Source organism: Lutra lutra, chromosome 18, assembly GCF_902655055.1.
Source record: "Lutra lutra chromosome 18, mLutLut1.2, whole genome shotgun sequence".
Taxonomy (NCBI): domain Eukaryota; kingdom Metazoa; phylum Chordata; class Mammalia; order Carnivora; family Mustelidae; genus Lutra; species Lutra lutra.
This window is the reverse complement of record NC_062295.1, coordinates 35,519,561-35,534,377: the sequence shown is the minus strand read 5'-3', so window position 1 is coordinate 35,534,377 and position 14,817 is coordinate 35,519,561. Positions and strand designations below refer to the sequence as shown.

General features: G+C 49.7%; 1 protein-coding gene across 4 annotated transcripts in view; it reads right to left on the bottom strand.

Annotated features, from left to right (window-relative positions):
• The window catches only part of USP42 (ubiquitin specific peptidase 42), a 73,934-nt gene that overhangs the window by 4,986 nt on the left and 54,131 nt on the right, over positions 1–14,817 (bottom strand). For all 4 annotated transcript variants that reach the window (XM_047712779.1, XM_047712780.1, XM_047712777.1 and 1 more), the window contains 11 exons: positions 13,270–13,372; positions 12,326–12,393; positions 11,575–11,645; positions 10,617–10,699; positions 9,419–9,530; positions 8,486–8,626; positions 7,983–8,083; positions 6,795–6,948; positions 4,306–5,022; positions 4,070–4,164; positions 771–2,264 (listed from right to left, as the gene is read on the bottom strand). In XM_047712779.1, coding sequence (XP_047568735.1) covers positions 771–2,264; positions 4,070–4,164; positions 4,306–5,022; positions 6,795–6,948; positions 7,983–8,083; positions 8,486–8,626; positions 9,419–9,530; positions 10,617–10,699; positions 11,575–11,645; positions 12,326–12,393; positions 13,270–13,372 — 3,139 coding nt within the window. The remainder of the gene's footprint in view (positions 1–770; positions 2,265–4,069; positions 4,165–4,305; positions 5,023–6,794; positions 6,949–7,982; positions 8,084–8,485; positions 8,627–9,418; positions 9,531–10,616; positions 10,700–11,574; positions 11,646–12,325; positions 12,394–13,269; positions 13,373–14,817) is intronic.

Genomic DNA, 14,817 nt, shown 5'->3' with positions numbered 1-14,817 from the left:
AAAGAAGGAAAACGAGGGGCTGAGGGACAGAATGCTTTCGCCAGGAGACTCAGGAACACGGGAGGGAAGGAGGTTCCCCCTCGGGTAACCGTGTCTGTGTCCCTTCGGCTTTTGTAACCATTCCCCAGGGTTTCCATCTCAAGACATGTCAGATGTCAGGCACCTCATCGTGGAGAAGTCATTTTCAAGATAATCGATTTCTGCCCAATTTAGCTTTTTAGAAATACAAAAACAAACTTCCCCACTAGATCTCAAACTGGGAAATGGAGCCAGAGGAACAGACAAGGCTGAGGCAACCCGTGGTCGTCTCGGACCCGCGCCACCAGCGGGCCGGCCAGCAGCACAGGGACGGCGGCCTCCCCGTGCCCGCGCGCCAGCGGGCCCTGAGGTGCGAGAAAACACAAACAGGCACGAAAACATAACCACATCTGACGAGCGAGAGGAAGAACACCAGTTCCACAGTCCAGAACTCCAGTCCTCAGTACGGGCCGTGGCACACGCGCTCCCAGAGATCCCGCAGCACGGGCCGCAGCGGCATCACCGTCCTGCAGCGCGGGGTCCTGCGGCGGCGCTCGCCGCTCTGCGGCACCGTGAAGAGCGCCGGAGCGGCGGCTCGGAGCTGCGGTTCGGAAATCGACCGCAGCGGCAGCTCACGCACCGCAGAGCGGGCCGCGAGAATCCAGCCGTCAGCGCCGCGGCCAGCCCCGCGCTGGGGTGGGGGTCCAGGCCCGGCTCCCGGGCACGGAACCGGAACTGGGCCTCACCCTCACCTGGAATCTCGGCCTCGGTGTTTGTCTTTGGATTTCTTTTTCTTCTTTGATTTTTTGTGCTTCTTCACTTTAGGCTCTTCCAAGAGATCCTTCTGGAAGCCCCTCCAGGCCTTTCTCTCGACGTGACCGTCACTGTTCTCCATGCTGCCGTATCTCCGTTTCCGGGACTTGGCGTTCTCGTGTTCGTGGAAGCGATCGGCGAGGTTACAATTGGTGTCTTCGGCTACAAGTGCAATTTTCTCGTGGGGGTACTTGTCGGGGTACGGGAGGAGGGCGTGCGGCGGGCCTGCCCGGGGGCTGCCGAAGCGGTGCCGGTCCTTCCCCTTGGCGAGCAGCTCGTGGCCCTTCCGCCCCCTGTAGTAGTCCTTGTAGGGCCGGCCGCTGGACGGGCCCGCCTTGGCGTACTCGCGGGCGCCGGGGAAGGGCCTCCACTCGCGCACCTCCCGGGCCGCGTACAGGGCGTACCTGTCGTGGTAATGCCTGCACTTGTCCCACCTCAGTCTGTCGGGGTAGTACTTCTCCCGGGCCCAGGAGTGCTCGCTTTCGGGGTGGTGGTACCTGCTCCACTCCTGGTCCGAGCCGCCTCTGCCGCGGGAGTGGTGGTGGCCGTACCTGCCCAGGGAGCGGTGCTCGCTGGGGCTGAGTCTCTCGCCGTGACAGGGGTGGTGCTGGCCCCCGCTGCTGTGCTCCATCCTGTAGCGGTCCTGCTTGGGGCCTCGCTCCCGCACAGACGAGTGCCGCTTTTTGTGGTAGCGCTCCTCGGTTTTGCTCCTGCTCTCCCGCGCACGCTCTCCGCTGGAGGAACGATCTCTTCGGTTACGATAATGTCCTCGATCAACTTTTCTGAGGATACTGATTTTTTCCTTAACTGGAGAATGATCTGGAACTTTTTGTCCAACCATGTTTTCTTCACATTTCTCCCCGCTACTTTGTTCGGGGCCTCCTTCTGAATGATTTTCTGTGATCTTGTCTGCTTGAGGAGAGGGCACGCCCTCGGCCACTGTGCCTGCGCTCCGAGGAGGGTCCTCCGAGTCCGAGCACGTGTCTCGACTGATGTAGACTAAGAGTTCGTGCTCACAGGCACCCTCGGAGTGTACCGGGGCACTCGGGCTGGAGCTCCCCACAGCCTCCACTGCGGCCGAGGCCCGGGGGCTCTCTAGTAACGCCCCCGATACGGCCTGGGGTGGTCTGCTCTGGTCATCTGTTAAGTCCCCGGGGCTACACAGTTTAGGGAGTGGATCATCGCCCACGGTATTCTTAGTGCTGCTGCAAAGGGTGTTGGCACTGGGCAAAGACTCCTCGGGTTTTGCTAAAATGTTTTCGGAGACTTCTTTGGTAGATATGACGCTGGGGTCTAAGGGTGGCAAAGCCTTCTTTAACTTGCTGCTAAGGCTCATGAGGGTCTCCGGTTTCTCATGGGACTCGGGAGAGGGACTGCCGGCCTCCAGCTCCGTGCCAGGATCCTCTGCAGGACCTTCCTCTGTTCCAGGAGCACTGCAGCCCCATCAAAACAAAGAAATCAATAAATCAGTCAGTGGCTTGATCGCATTATGGCTCACAAGGACAAAAACTTCAAAACATTCCTTTACTTTAAATAATCTGTGCCTTTAACATTTCTGGGTGGAGCTGAATACTGGGTTTATCATTTTTGGAAACTCTAACATTCTCTTTCCCTCATTAAACAAAAACATGAAATTCTCTATCAGGCTTAGTATCTACTATCCCATTTTCCAGCTACAATAATCCCGCAGTCATAGGCTCTTTCTGTTTTCAGATATACTTCTAATTCTTAATAACTGCGAATGATCAGAAAGGTCAGATTGGCGACCAGAGGTTCTAACTTTTCCTCCACGTTTCTCCCGAGCCTCCAACAGAATCACTGCCTCCAAACCCAGCCAACGGCCCCTCGGAATGTAGGAACCGGGAGGCTCTAGTAGGAACAGTGAGGCTTTAAAAAACCTTCCTGGAGGACATGAACTCTGCCCTTATCTGCTACAGGGTCCCCGAGGTCTGCTTGAGGTTAATGAAAACTGCCAGCCAACATTAACAACCCTCCAGGGGCCCCACTTTTTAGTGGGAAAATCCCTGGGGGAGAGAGCACAGATGAGATCAGTACAGACAAATCACCTCGGGCACGGCCGTGAGTCTCATGCCAGCATGTGAGAGCAACACCCACTGGGTCACGACACATGCGTGGTTCTGTCTACATAACCATCTATGGTCATCCTCACACATGTGACATGTGAGGATAAACTAAGCTAGACTGGGGAAGGGATAAAAGAAAGCCATTAAAAAGTGACTGGGGAGTCATGCCACCCCCTCTTGAAGGTAATCTGAAGGGAGTGTTCTTCACCTACAGATTGGCTCCACTCCATTTTAATAATTAAACCTTCCAGACCACTGTTCAATAAGGGCAGACCCCCTGTCAGGGGCCACTCTGAAATGTGGGGTGCATTCTGGTTGTCACAGAGATGGGGGAGCCCAGGGACAAGGCAGGCAGTGGCATGCAGGGAGTAAGGAAGGGTCCCACGTCCCACAAGCCAACGTCCATGTGGGTGAACACCCCGGCTATGAGATTATTGGCAATCTTCATGGACGTGACATTTTCCAGGGACACAACTACTGTGTAAACCCAGAGACAACCAGAATGTCACCAAAAGTTGTCCCTTATGAGGACATCACACCCCTGATGGTGAAATGTGCGCGTGGGACTGCGCTCAGGACACCAGGCCACGTCCCACATGGCAAGGCTCACAGCAAACCCACTTGGGGCGTCGTCGCGCACTCGTGGGCAAACCAAAACGCCACCAGCTGGTATATTCCTCCTGTCTTTCACTCCTGTTAAATTACACTCAGGAATTGTACTGATTTAAAAAAGCAAACAAAGCATTCAATGTGGAGATAGACTGTCTTATCTATGAATGAAATTTCAGGATTCTAGAAGGAGCAGAATATCTGTAACTTGATGGGAGTTGAGAAGCCCTGCCCTACAACCTTATCGAGTCTTCACGTTTGTCACTGGAAGGCTAGGTGTCAGACCCGGAAGCAGGCCGTAGGGTCCCTAAGCAAGAGACACGGGGCTAGGCTGAACAAAGCGTTAGCTCAAGGACATCGTTTTCACAGAAAAATGGCAATTCGTCCGATAAGTTTTTTCTTTCCTTTTCTAAGAGGCACAACAACTTCTCTAGCTCACGAATAGATTCACGGGACTCAAGAGGTTCACGATGAGACGTGCGCCGCTGACAGCGGCGCACGGCACACGGACACCATCGCGGTCTCCTCACTCGTCATCATCTTACCTGGTTTCTTCTGTTGAACCTTTCACCTTGTTGCTGAGTTTGAAGGTCTCTAAGATTTTGTCTTCTGGGAGAGGCGGCAGAGGAGCCGGCGTCAACTACGATAAAAAACAAAGCTCTTTCAACCCTTACTGCCACCGGCGCCTCCCGATCTCTGACCCGCAGCCAGTGAGTGGCTGGACGTGAGAATCGAAGCAAAGCCCCCCGCCCTACCCCACGGGTCACCCCAAGACGCTCACCTTTCCCGGCAAACCATTCGCCTTAGAGAAGGGATTTTCTGAGTGTAGAGTAGGCGGGACTTGGCAACTGGCACCATCACAAGGCAGACCGTTTTCCTTCAGGTCGCTGTCCATACTGTCAGCACCATTTAGAGCAAGGGGCTCTCGAAGCTCGAGTGGAGAGGCCTCGTCATCTTCTGCATCCTGCACAGAAGAGTTTGAGCTCTCGATCGTACCGAGACCGTTCTCCTTGCCTAGGCCCTTCGCCTCCTCGTCAGACTCTTCGGACGACTCGGCACCATAGGGCACCAGGACACTGGAGCTCAGCTTGGACTTGCCGTTCATCACGGGCTGAGAACAGGACTCGCTCGGGGTCATCTGCTTTGTGACTTTACTAGAAACCGCCGTCGTAGGCGCGCTCGAGGTAGGCTGTATTGCAGAAGAATTGGTAATGGTAGAAGAGGGAACAGGCTTGGTTGGGTTCTCCAAAGAACCACTGTGAAGGTTGGGCTGAGACTGGCCTTGGCGAACAGGTAACTTGTTGTGAATACTGATCGTGATTTTTTGTTTCTTGGGGTGTTCTGGAATCACTGATGGCCTGTTAACAGACCAGTTTTGAACAGAAGTCGAAGCATTAACAGAACCAGCCCGGCTGACACTGGAATTTCCACTGGGACTCGACATGGAACTGCTCGGTGCTTCCTTCAGTGGCCCGGTCCCATTTAAGTGAGGTGGATTCTGGAAGAAAGAAGACCCCAGGCGGTGAGAGCCCCAGGAAGGGTCACAAAGAATCCAGTCTGGCTAGAGGCCCTTCCCTTTCTGCTCTTCATCTTCTTTATTAGAATATCAAGTTTCCCACACCTAGAATCACCTCCTCCTCCTGTCCGCTTTGACCATAAACCTTCCATGGGTCCCTGTTTTCTGGTAAGTAATCAACAACTATTTCTGTCCAGAACAAACCCCAGCCCCAATTCTTTCTGCTCCAATCTGACAAAAATGAAGAAGCCCCCTTGGGCACAGAGTCATGCATGCTTCCCTTGGCTGGGTTTCCTGGAAGCCGGCTGCCATAGAGGCAGAAGGAAGTGCCAGCTAGCGGGGAGATGGGTGGCATGGGCAGACATAGAGAGCGGCTTGGGGCGCCGTCCCCTCCCTCCATGTCCCCTCTTGAGTCCTACTCTTGAGCTGTTCTGCTCCATACTCCCCCTATGCTGCTCTATCCTAGGGGGCAAACTGGTGGCCGTGGGTGAGACCGCAATTCAAGAGGTGTTCTGCGTGGCCTTCACAGAGTTTTGTCAAATACCTGAATTAGTTGCTATCTTAACATTTGAAGGTTTCACATGAAGGAAAACAAAAAACTTTGAAAAAAATCAGTATTCGCCACCCTTCCACCCAGCACACGTGCTTCTAGCTGACCAGGGTGCTGGTGTCACTATTAAGCAGAGCCAAGGCAGGAGCCCAGCCCCTGCCCAGCCCAGAGGCACTGGATTTGTGACTCCAGCTACAACCCAAACACTATCCAATGTCCATAAAATATAGTACACAACTAGACCATCTGCTGATTCAAACAAATCACACTCAAATGGAAAGGCTGTCACAGCACTATGGTATGGGGGGGGTTGCTTCCACACACAGACGGTGACCATAATCACTGCATCAGGCCTGCAAACGCCAGGCCTTCCCTCCTGAAGGTCTGTGTGTCACGTGATACACAGGCATTGACCACCAGGGGGTGCGTCTGAGCCGCTGGACGGCAGACAGGACACACCACACTCCTGAAAGGGCTACATGGATACACTGAAAATAAACTTTTTGTGAGTCGCTTTCCTGTTTCTAGCATTCATCAAGAATCCCCCAATACTGGGGCGTCTGGATGGCTCAGTCATTAAGCATCTGCCTTCAGCTCAGGTCATGATCCCAGGGTCCTGGGATTGAGCCCCACATCAGGCTCCCTGCTCAGCGGGGAGCCTGCTTCTCCCTCTCCCACTCCTGCTACTTGTATTCCCTCTCGCGCGCTCTCTCTGTCAAATAAATAAATAAAATCTTAAAAACAACAACAACAACAATAAAAGAATCCCCAAATATTAAGTCCACTCTGAATGAAAGTCCAAAGTGAGAGCTAAAATCTCTAGTGTTGGGGCGCCTGGGTGTCTCAGTCAGTTAAGCAGCCGCTTCAGCTCACATCATGATCCTGGGGTCCTCGGATCAAGGCCCACATCGGGCTCCCTGCTCAGCGGGGAATCTGCTTCTCTCTCTTCCTGTGCTCTTGTGCTCTCTCACTTATGCTCTTGCGTTTAAATATACACCCATACCCAGACCTTGTTCTTGTTTGTTATAGTCATACCCTGAGATACTCTGTATATTTGAAATATTTTATAATTAATGGCTTGTATAAACTTTTTTGACAAGGCACTCAGTTGTACGAAGACACGGTGGCTCCTGCTGTGCTAACCAGAGGCTATGAACAATACCCAAGTTACCACAGAGATTACATCCCACCTCTGGAATGTTACCTTTATCATGTGAGAGGGGAGCTGTGGTCCGATAAACCCTGACGCAGCCTGTTTGTTGTTGACAACGCGCTGACTGATCACAGGTCGGGGTGAGGACTGGCCGGGGCTGTGAGTGGAATGAGTGAGTTCACCTCCATTTTTTACATCGTGGGACCTGGGGACAGAGAGTGACAGCAGTTAAGGCTTCACAGGGCACGTCCTTAGAAGAGATTCATCTGGAGCCCCCCAGGGACCAGAACGAGAAGCTCCAGTGCATGGAGCTTCGCACAGGATCCCCTCTGGGTCAAGGTTAGTGGCAGGTGCCCCCACGGGGAGGCACAAAGGTAACCGTGCAAGTGGTATTTTTGATTGTGTGTTCCAGAGATGCCACTACCTGAAAGCAATTCTTTTCTGTTTACTTTTATTTTTCTAAATGTAAGTACATGCTCTTATAGAAAGTCTGTATCCAGAAGTTAAACACAAAAACACTATGGCTCATCGCACCCATGAGAAGCTTCTACTGTTCCGATTTACTGGAATAACCTCCAGGCTTTAGCCGGTACTGTTTTTTTCAATTCCACTGTGAAAGATTTCAAACTGCTTTTCCTCCATATATATAGAAGACTCTCTTGTATCATTTAGGGAAAAAAAAGGTCATCATAAAAATCATTTTTAACAGCTGTATAATAGTCCAACACATGGATATGCTACAAGGTACACACTCATTCTCCTTAATTTGTTCTTAATTTTCAGCTACTATAAATGAACACCTTAGAGCACACATCAGAGTTTTTCTAAGACCATGCATTTCCAGAAATGGAATTAGCGAGTCGGGAGTGCCCAGCCAGGCCCGGCCAGGAACGTGACTAGCTGCCTATGCTCAGCGGTTGAGAGGTAACTACACCCAGGTCCTCAGAGGCCCCTTCCACACCCTGCCTCCCCGGCCCCAGGCCCCCTACCATGTGCTGCTCTCAGCAGCCCACCTTCCTCCACCATCACTGGGCGCTTTCTCTGCGTGCTTCCCTGTCAGATGGCCACCCGGCTGGAAGCTAAATCCAACTCCTAATCCACACCCAAAAACTACCTCCCTTACTCTGCTGGCCACAGTAAGCTGATGTTTCAATAACTGAATACGGAATTTAAATATGCTGCTGAGATGAAGAGAAAGGACATAACAGAAAATGTGAAAATCCGTTTTCCCACTGGTACCTGATATAAAAGAGAACGTAAGCTTGCTGACTGAGTACCGATCTAATATCACTGGTAGATACGATGGAGTCATTCATTTGGTACCAGAGGCCATTGCTCGCCTGCAAGAGAAAGGCAACAAAGGAGGAATTAGATACGATCGGATGAAGACGGATCACCAAACAGGAAAGTAAGAAAAATGGGCCTTCGTATTTTCACTGGCAAAGCCCCACCTTGCCGCCCAAGAGCCAGTGCTACCTTAGAGGCTATTTTAAGACAGCAAAACCTGGGACGCCTGGGTGGCTCAGTTGGTTAAGCAGCTGCCTTCGGCTCAGGTCATGATCCCAGCGTCCTGGGATCGAGTCCCACATCAGGCTCCTTGCTCGGCGGGGAGCCTGCTTCTCCCTCTGCCTCTGCCTGCCATTCTGTCTGCCTGTGCTTGCTCTCTCTCCCTCTCTCTCTGATAAATAAATAAAAAATCTTTAAAAAAAAAAAAAAAAGACAGCAAAACCTGCACGGCTTACTTTGATGTAGCAGAAGTAGTGGCCGGCGTGGCAGTTAAAGCCCGTGTGCACCAGCACTGCGTACAGAACATAGATAATCGGTTCTCCATTCGGCTGAGACATGTACGGTCGGATATCAAGATATTCAGGATATTTCACATCCTACACAGAAATGGGGAGAGGATCAGGAAGGTCGCTTCTGAAGGCCCAGATCATTCCACATATCCCCACGGAGGCCCGCGCGCCACCGGGCTCTGTGCCCTCGGATGTCCCAGCAGAAACCTAACACGCTGAACCACACTTCGAAAGGCACAGTCAGCCTGGAGCCACCCTGAGCCCGCACGCCCTTTGTGCGCTCCCACCTTCCTGATTTCCCCGAAGCAGACAAGGCTCTGCACTAAGCAAACCCTCTGAATCGGCCACGGGCTGGAACGCTAATTCTGGACGTCAGTCGCACGTGGCTTTACTACTTTGGGAAGGGACTGTTTAGATCTCTTGCATACTACTGATTTCTGATACATCCAGTCTTCAGAAGTGGAAAGAAAATATGGAAATCCAGTGTGCTATCCTGAGAAAACCTCGACAGAGAGAGCCAACTCCGACAAAAGAGTGTGCGATCCAGCAGGGCCGCCCTCTTTGGGTTGCGAATGACACCGGCTCTCCCTGTGTCTCCCCGCTTTCCCTGTCCACGATGCCCAAGTGCAGACCACAGTTACCAATTCTGTCATCAGAAGAGTCCATCCAGCTAAAGGACAGAGAAACTGCACTCAGGAACGCACACGGCACACTACACCAGCTCAATGCTCGGACACGTTTCTCCCCACTAAGTACCAGAACAACCCAGGAAATCAAGGTAACAAACTGTTCAGTTAGGTCGCATATAACCCTTGATAGTTACTGACACATAAGCCTTGAGAAAGACCACGTAAAAGGTTATTAATAATATCTACCCACCTTAGCAATTTTTCCACCAGTAAAATTTGCAAAACGTTTCAGAGAAAGTGTAAGAACATTAGAGGATCTGTGTATAGTGAACCTCTTTGAAGCTGGAACCATCTTTTTACACCTTGAAATAAACAGAAACAAAGGATTAAGAAGATGTATGTAAGTATATATTTATTTTTAAAGTCTTTCCCTGGTTATTTTTCTGAAACATTTCCCACCAAACCAAAAGAAAGCTACTAGTAAAAAACACCACCCCTCCTCTCAACCAACAGTGAAAACACTAAAATTTGGGGCACCTGGGTGGCTCAGTGGGTTAAGCCTCTGCCTTCAGCTCAGGTCATGATCTCAGGGTCTTGGGATTGAGTCCTGCATCGGGCTCTCTGCTCAGCAGCGAGCCTGTTTCCCCCTCTCTCTCTGCCTGCCTCTATGCCTACTTGTGATCTCTGTCTGTCAAATAAATTTTTTTAAAAAATCTTTAAAAAACAAAAACAAAAACAAAAAAACCACTAAAATTTACGACAGGGGGAGAATGCTCAATTAGCATGAAAGAAAAAAGGAAGCTAGGACAGATTCTGAGAAGCCCCAGAGTCACTGATAATTTTAAAATTAGGTTAAATACAGAATTCTCTCAACTCAAACTGAACATCCATGGAACTTAGAATAGGAGAGGTGCCTGTGGCTGTGGGGAGCTTTTCCCCCAAGATATGAGTGTTTGGTAACGATCACCCCATAGTACCAGCTTCTAAAAAAATGAAAATCTACTGAAACATGTGAAACAGGACTTTCTTCAAATAGAGGCTCTCTTGACTTCACAGGGCAACACAGCAATGAATCATCAACACTGGACGTTTCCAGCAGTTACCACCCTGAATCCTGGGTGAGAAGCAGAGGACAGAGCAAGAGCCTTAACTGCTCTCAGAGAAGGCGAGCCCCACTCCATCGGCGCCTCTAACAAGGAGTCCACGAAAACGCCGCTCACCACAGACGCGTCAGCAGGGCCGCATCAGGCCGAGCAGCTACCGTGGACGGCCCCCCGCAAACCCGCCCAGTCATGGGGCACGGACCCTCCCAGGGGCAGAGGGTGCAGGCCGACACCGAGCGCTCCGGCCCTGAGAGCACGGAGACCCGACGTCCTCCCAGACAGCACGGAAGCTCACGGGGCTCCCCCATCCGCACCGCAAGCCGCCCCGCCGCCACACCCACGTACTTGCTGCACTTGTAAGAGTTTTCCCCGTCGAGCTGCTCCGGCTTCACAAACTGCTCCAATGCCTTGTTCACACTCTGAGCGGCCTGGGAAGAGAAGAACAGCATCAGCACACGGGACCTCTCACCGCCACTCGACAGAAGAAAGAAAAAACACGACTCAAAGGTCTAAAAGCCAATGTGAATTTTTATAAAGAAATTTCTCTTTTATTAGACACTGACTTTATACGTGTACCCATCCCATGACCTTCCCTTCGTTAAACGCCGCGCACATCAAAGCGAACGACGTGTAAAGAAGCTGCTAGCTGCAGCGTTATTCCAAAGAGCATAAAACGGGAAAAAAAAAAAAAACCCAACACACTCCAGCAAGGAAGAGGGCCTGTGCCTGGTGGTGCCCGTGCTCAGGGGGCCGCGGCACCCCCGAGGCACAAGCCCTCGAAGAGGCCGCCGAGCGGAAGTACGCGAAGGTGGCCAGTGGCTGAACAGGCCTAAGGTGTAATCACGTTGTTAGAGTCGGTAAATAATAGGTTCCGGGACAGTTCATATCAGATTGTTAAAGGTTCATCCTGAGGGACGGGACCCTCTACACATCTGCAACGTTCCTCATTCCCATCCTAAGCACGTATTACATTTGTAATCGGAAAAGCAAGAGCTTAACAGAAAATAGGAGCTTAGAGAACCAAGAAACAAGAGAGTTTCTAAACAGTGACAATCATCTAATTAAGCTAACGCAGGCAACAAATTCTGATTTTATCACAATTAAGTGAAAAGTCAAAGGGCAAGAAAAGTCCCTACGCTCCCTGCTACAAATCTTACATTATTTCCTCTAAATACAGTCTCGGCCTATGAACAGCTTCAATTCGTATTCTCTAGCAAGTGTAGTGAAGTTAGAAATGAACCACAGATAAAGTCACACAAAGTCTGTTTTTTTCTAACCTCACCACCACAATTAGCAAACGTACCTTTATCTCCAACGTTATATCGAGATATGGGTCGAACGTATCCGAGACACCTTTGCAATTTAAACACTTGACTGAAATGAAAATAAAATGCAAAGAATAAGCAAAGTGTAACCCTTATGGCGATACCAACTACTGACACAAAAGAACACAAAAATATTATTTTCAAATAAAAAACTTAAAGTACATTTTTCAGATTGCACAAGAGTGTTAATATGTCCCACAGTGCGAGCCAAGGTGTCGTGAGTGCGGCCCACGGGTGCTACCGGCCGGAATGTGAACAGGGATAGCCTCTTGGAAGAATGATCTGGAGTATCAGAATTTAAAATACACACACCACCCTTCAATGCAGAAATTCTAATAACTAAGAACTCATCCTACTTAGACACTTCTCCGTGAACAGAAAGGCATTGTAGAAGGATGTTCCATGAATGACTAATGGTAGTAACACCGAAGAATTACAAACAGCTTCAATATCCATTGTTAGGGGACTTAAATGAATGGAATTCTACTTCAGCCGTGAGAGACTGTGTTACCTGCACGTACCGAGATGTAAAAAGATTTCTCATGTTAAGAGAAAAAGGGAAGAGATCCATCTAACACACTCTTCAGTCTGCTCGTGCATAGGAAAGTACTGGAAGGCTATACTCTAAACTGGGGGAAGGGAGACACACTGTCCATTGCTAACCCTCTCCTACTGCACTTCTTTAACCACATGCATGTACCTCTTTATCAACCTTAAATAAAACTTTACCTCTCGATCTTAGGTATCCTCCAAATATCTGACAAACGAGGGTGGTAGCCTGGGTGTGTCTGTCTAATCTGAAAAATAAACGGTGACATGAGACAAGAGTTCTACAATAATTACAGATGCTGTGACATCTCTAAAAGAACAAGAATTCAAATAGGAAGCCACGAAATAAAAAGACACCAGTATGCTTGGCACCAGAGAGTCCTCTCACCTGGACCAAAGCACAGTGAGGGTTTGGGGAGAGGCAGAAAGAGACAGGACAGTACTGAGCAGGGAACGGACACTGAGGCAGGAATTTGGCCGGGAAGCGAGCAGCAAGGCTGTGACACTGGACGTGGGGACCAGCTGCTGAAGGCAGGGAGCGGGAGGCGTTCTCCTCTGCCCTGGGGTCTGTCATTCAAGTGAGCAGAGCCCAGCCAAGGGACAGCAACGGTGGGAGCCGAACAGGAGATCTACCAGGGGTGTTTGGGAAATGCAAGTGGATTAGGATTTGGTATCTAGTTGTACTTGCAATCTTCCTCTTGAGTCTACATTTAGATTTTAAGGAAGAAAATGTAAGAATTGGTAACTGACCAGAGTAAGAAAGATGCAGGGAACACACAAAGAGTTCAGAGGCTGGAGAGGAGCAGAAAACACGCTGGGCACAACCAGAAAGGAAAAGTGGATAGTTTTAGATCTGCAAAGGGATGCTGATGCTGAGAAACTGAGTAAGGGCAAAACCGACCCCCAATTCCTGACTCCCGTAATTAAATCCACATTGTTATAGTAAGCATACCCTTAGAATTTTTCCATCATTTTAAAATGATGGCAATCGCTTGAGGAAGAGGCAGTGCAAAGTCACAGGGAAGCAAACCCAGAGCTCGGCACATTCGCATAAAAGGCACAACTGAACTCTAGGAAGCCAGTGATGCCAAGGGCAGAAGTGGCCAACGCTCTGCTGTACTCACTTATTGCTGCCATTCAAGCACGCTTTTTGCATAGCATCCACGGTGTACTGAAGGAATTCGTGGGCATCTTCTTGGTTTCCAAAGCGGAAGTGCCTAGCTATACCTGTGAAGTTTCAGCAAAGACAAAGTTTTATCTTCACACAGGATACGCCCCAGCTATACCCCCCAGACATTCCACCTAATGGCCATCTGTCAGCTAGGAAGCAGGGGACTATTTTATGAGGACGCAGCACTCACACACACTTCCCTGAGAACAGCAAGGCCCACGCCCCGTAGACCATTTCGAGTCCACGTTGCCTAGAGCTGCTGAGAGCCCAGAGGCTCCAGGTCTGCAGCTAACAAAACTATACTTGAATAAATTCAACTTCAGCTGCACTGTCTCAAAACTTTGTTCAAAACGTTAACGTTTGAGACGAGATGTTGGTGCACACAATCTTAAATTCAGTGCCAGGTCTCCCTAAGAGACCCCACAGCAAACATAAATGTCTGAGTGCATCTTGGTTCTGTCTTAAAAACCCACAGAACACACTGTGTCCTCAGAATCTCTCCAGCCTTGTTTCTTTTTTTTTTTTTTTAAGAGATTTATTTATTTGAGACAGAGACAGAGACAGAAAGCACGAGAGGGGAGGAGGTCAGAGGGACAAGCAGACTCCCCATGAAGCTGGGAGCCCTATGCAGGACTTGATCCCAGGACTCTGGGATCATGACCTGAGCCCAAGGCAGTCGCTTAACCAGCTGAGCCACCCAGGTGCCCAGCAGCTTTGTTTCTAATGGACTAAATGACTACAAAACAAAATGAGAATAAAAAACAAGTGCCTAGACAATGTCACACTAAAACATGAATAGACCAATTTCTATACATGAATATACAGAAACATATATTAGCTTGAGCCATATGAAACTGCCAGTATTCTGCCAGTTCTGCCTACAAAAATGGCAATCTCGTGCTCCCGCCACGTGTGCAGGGGTTATGAGAGCTTGAGAATATACATGCACACAAACAGCAATGACCTTTTCTTAAAGGCTAGGTTTAAAAATAATTAATCATTCTTTATATATACAAAATTAAACAAACAAAATTTCCCCTGGCTGAAATTCTGCCAGGATCCAAAACTGTTTAAAAAAATGTTTGTGTTGAGGGGCGCCTGGGTGGCTCAGTGGGTTAAGCCTCTGCCTTCGGCTCAGGTCATGATCTCAGGGTCCTGGGATCGAGTCCCGCATCGGGCTCTCTGCCTGCCTCTCTGCCTACTTGTGATCTCTGTCAGATAAATAAATAAAATCTTAAAAAAAAAAAAAAATGTTTGCATTGGGAAGCCCGGGTGGCTCAGTCGGTTAGGAGTCTGCCTTCGGCTCAGATCATGATCCCAGGACCCTGGGATAGAGTTCCGCATCAGGCTTCCTGTTCAGCGGGGAGCCTGCTTCTCTCTCTGCCTGCTGCTCCCCCTGCTTGTGCTTGTTCTCTCTCCGACAAATAAATAAAATCTTAAAAAAAAAAAATGTGTGTGTTGTCTCCTCCGACCTGTTAATACTGCCGAGGGCCAATAGAAC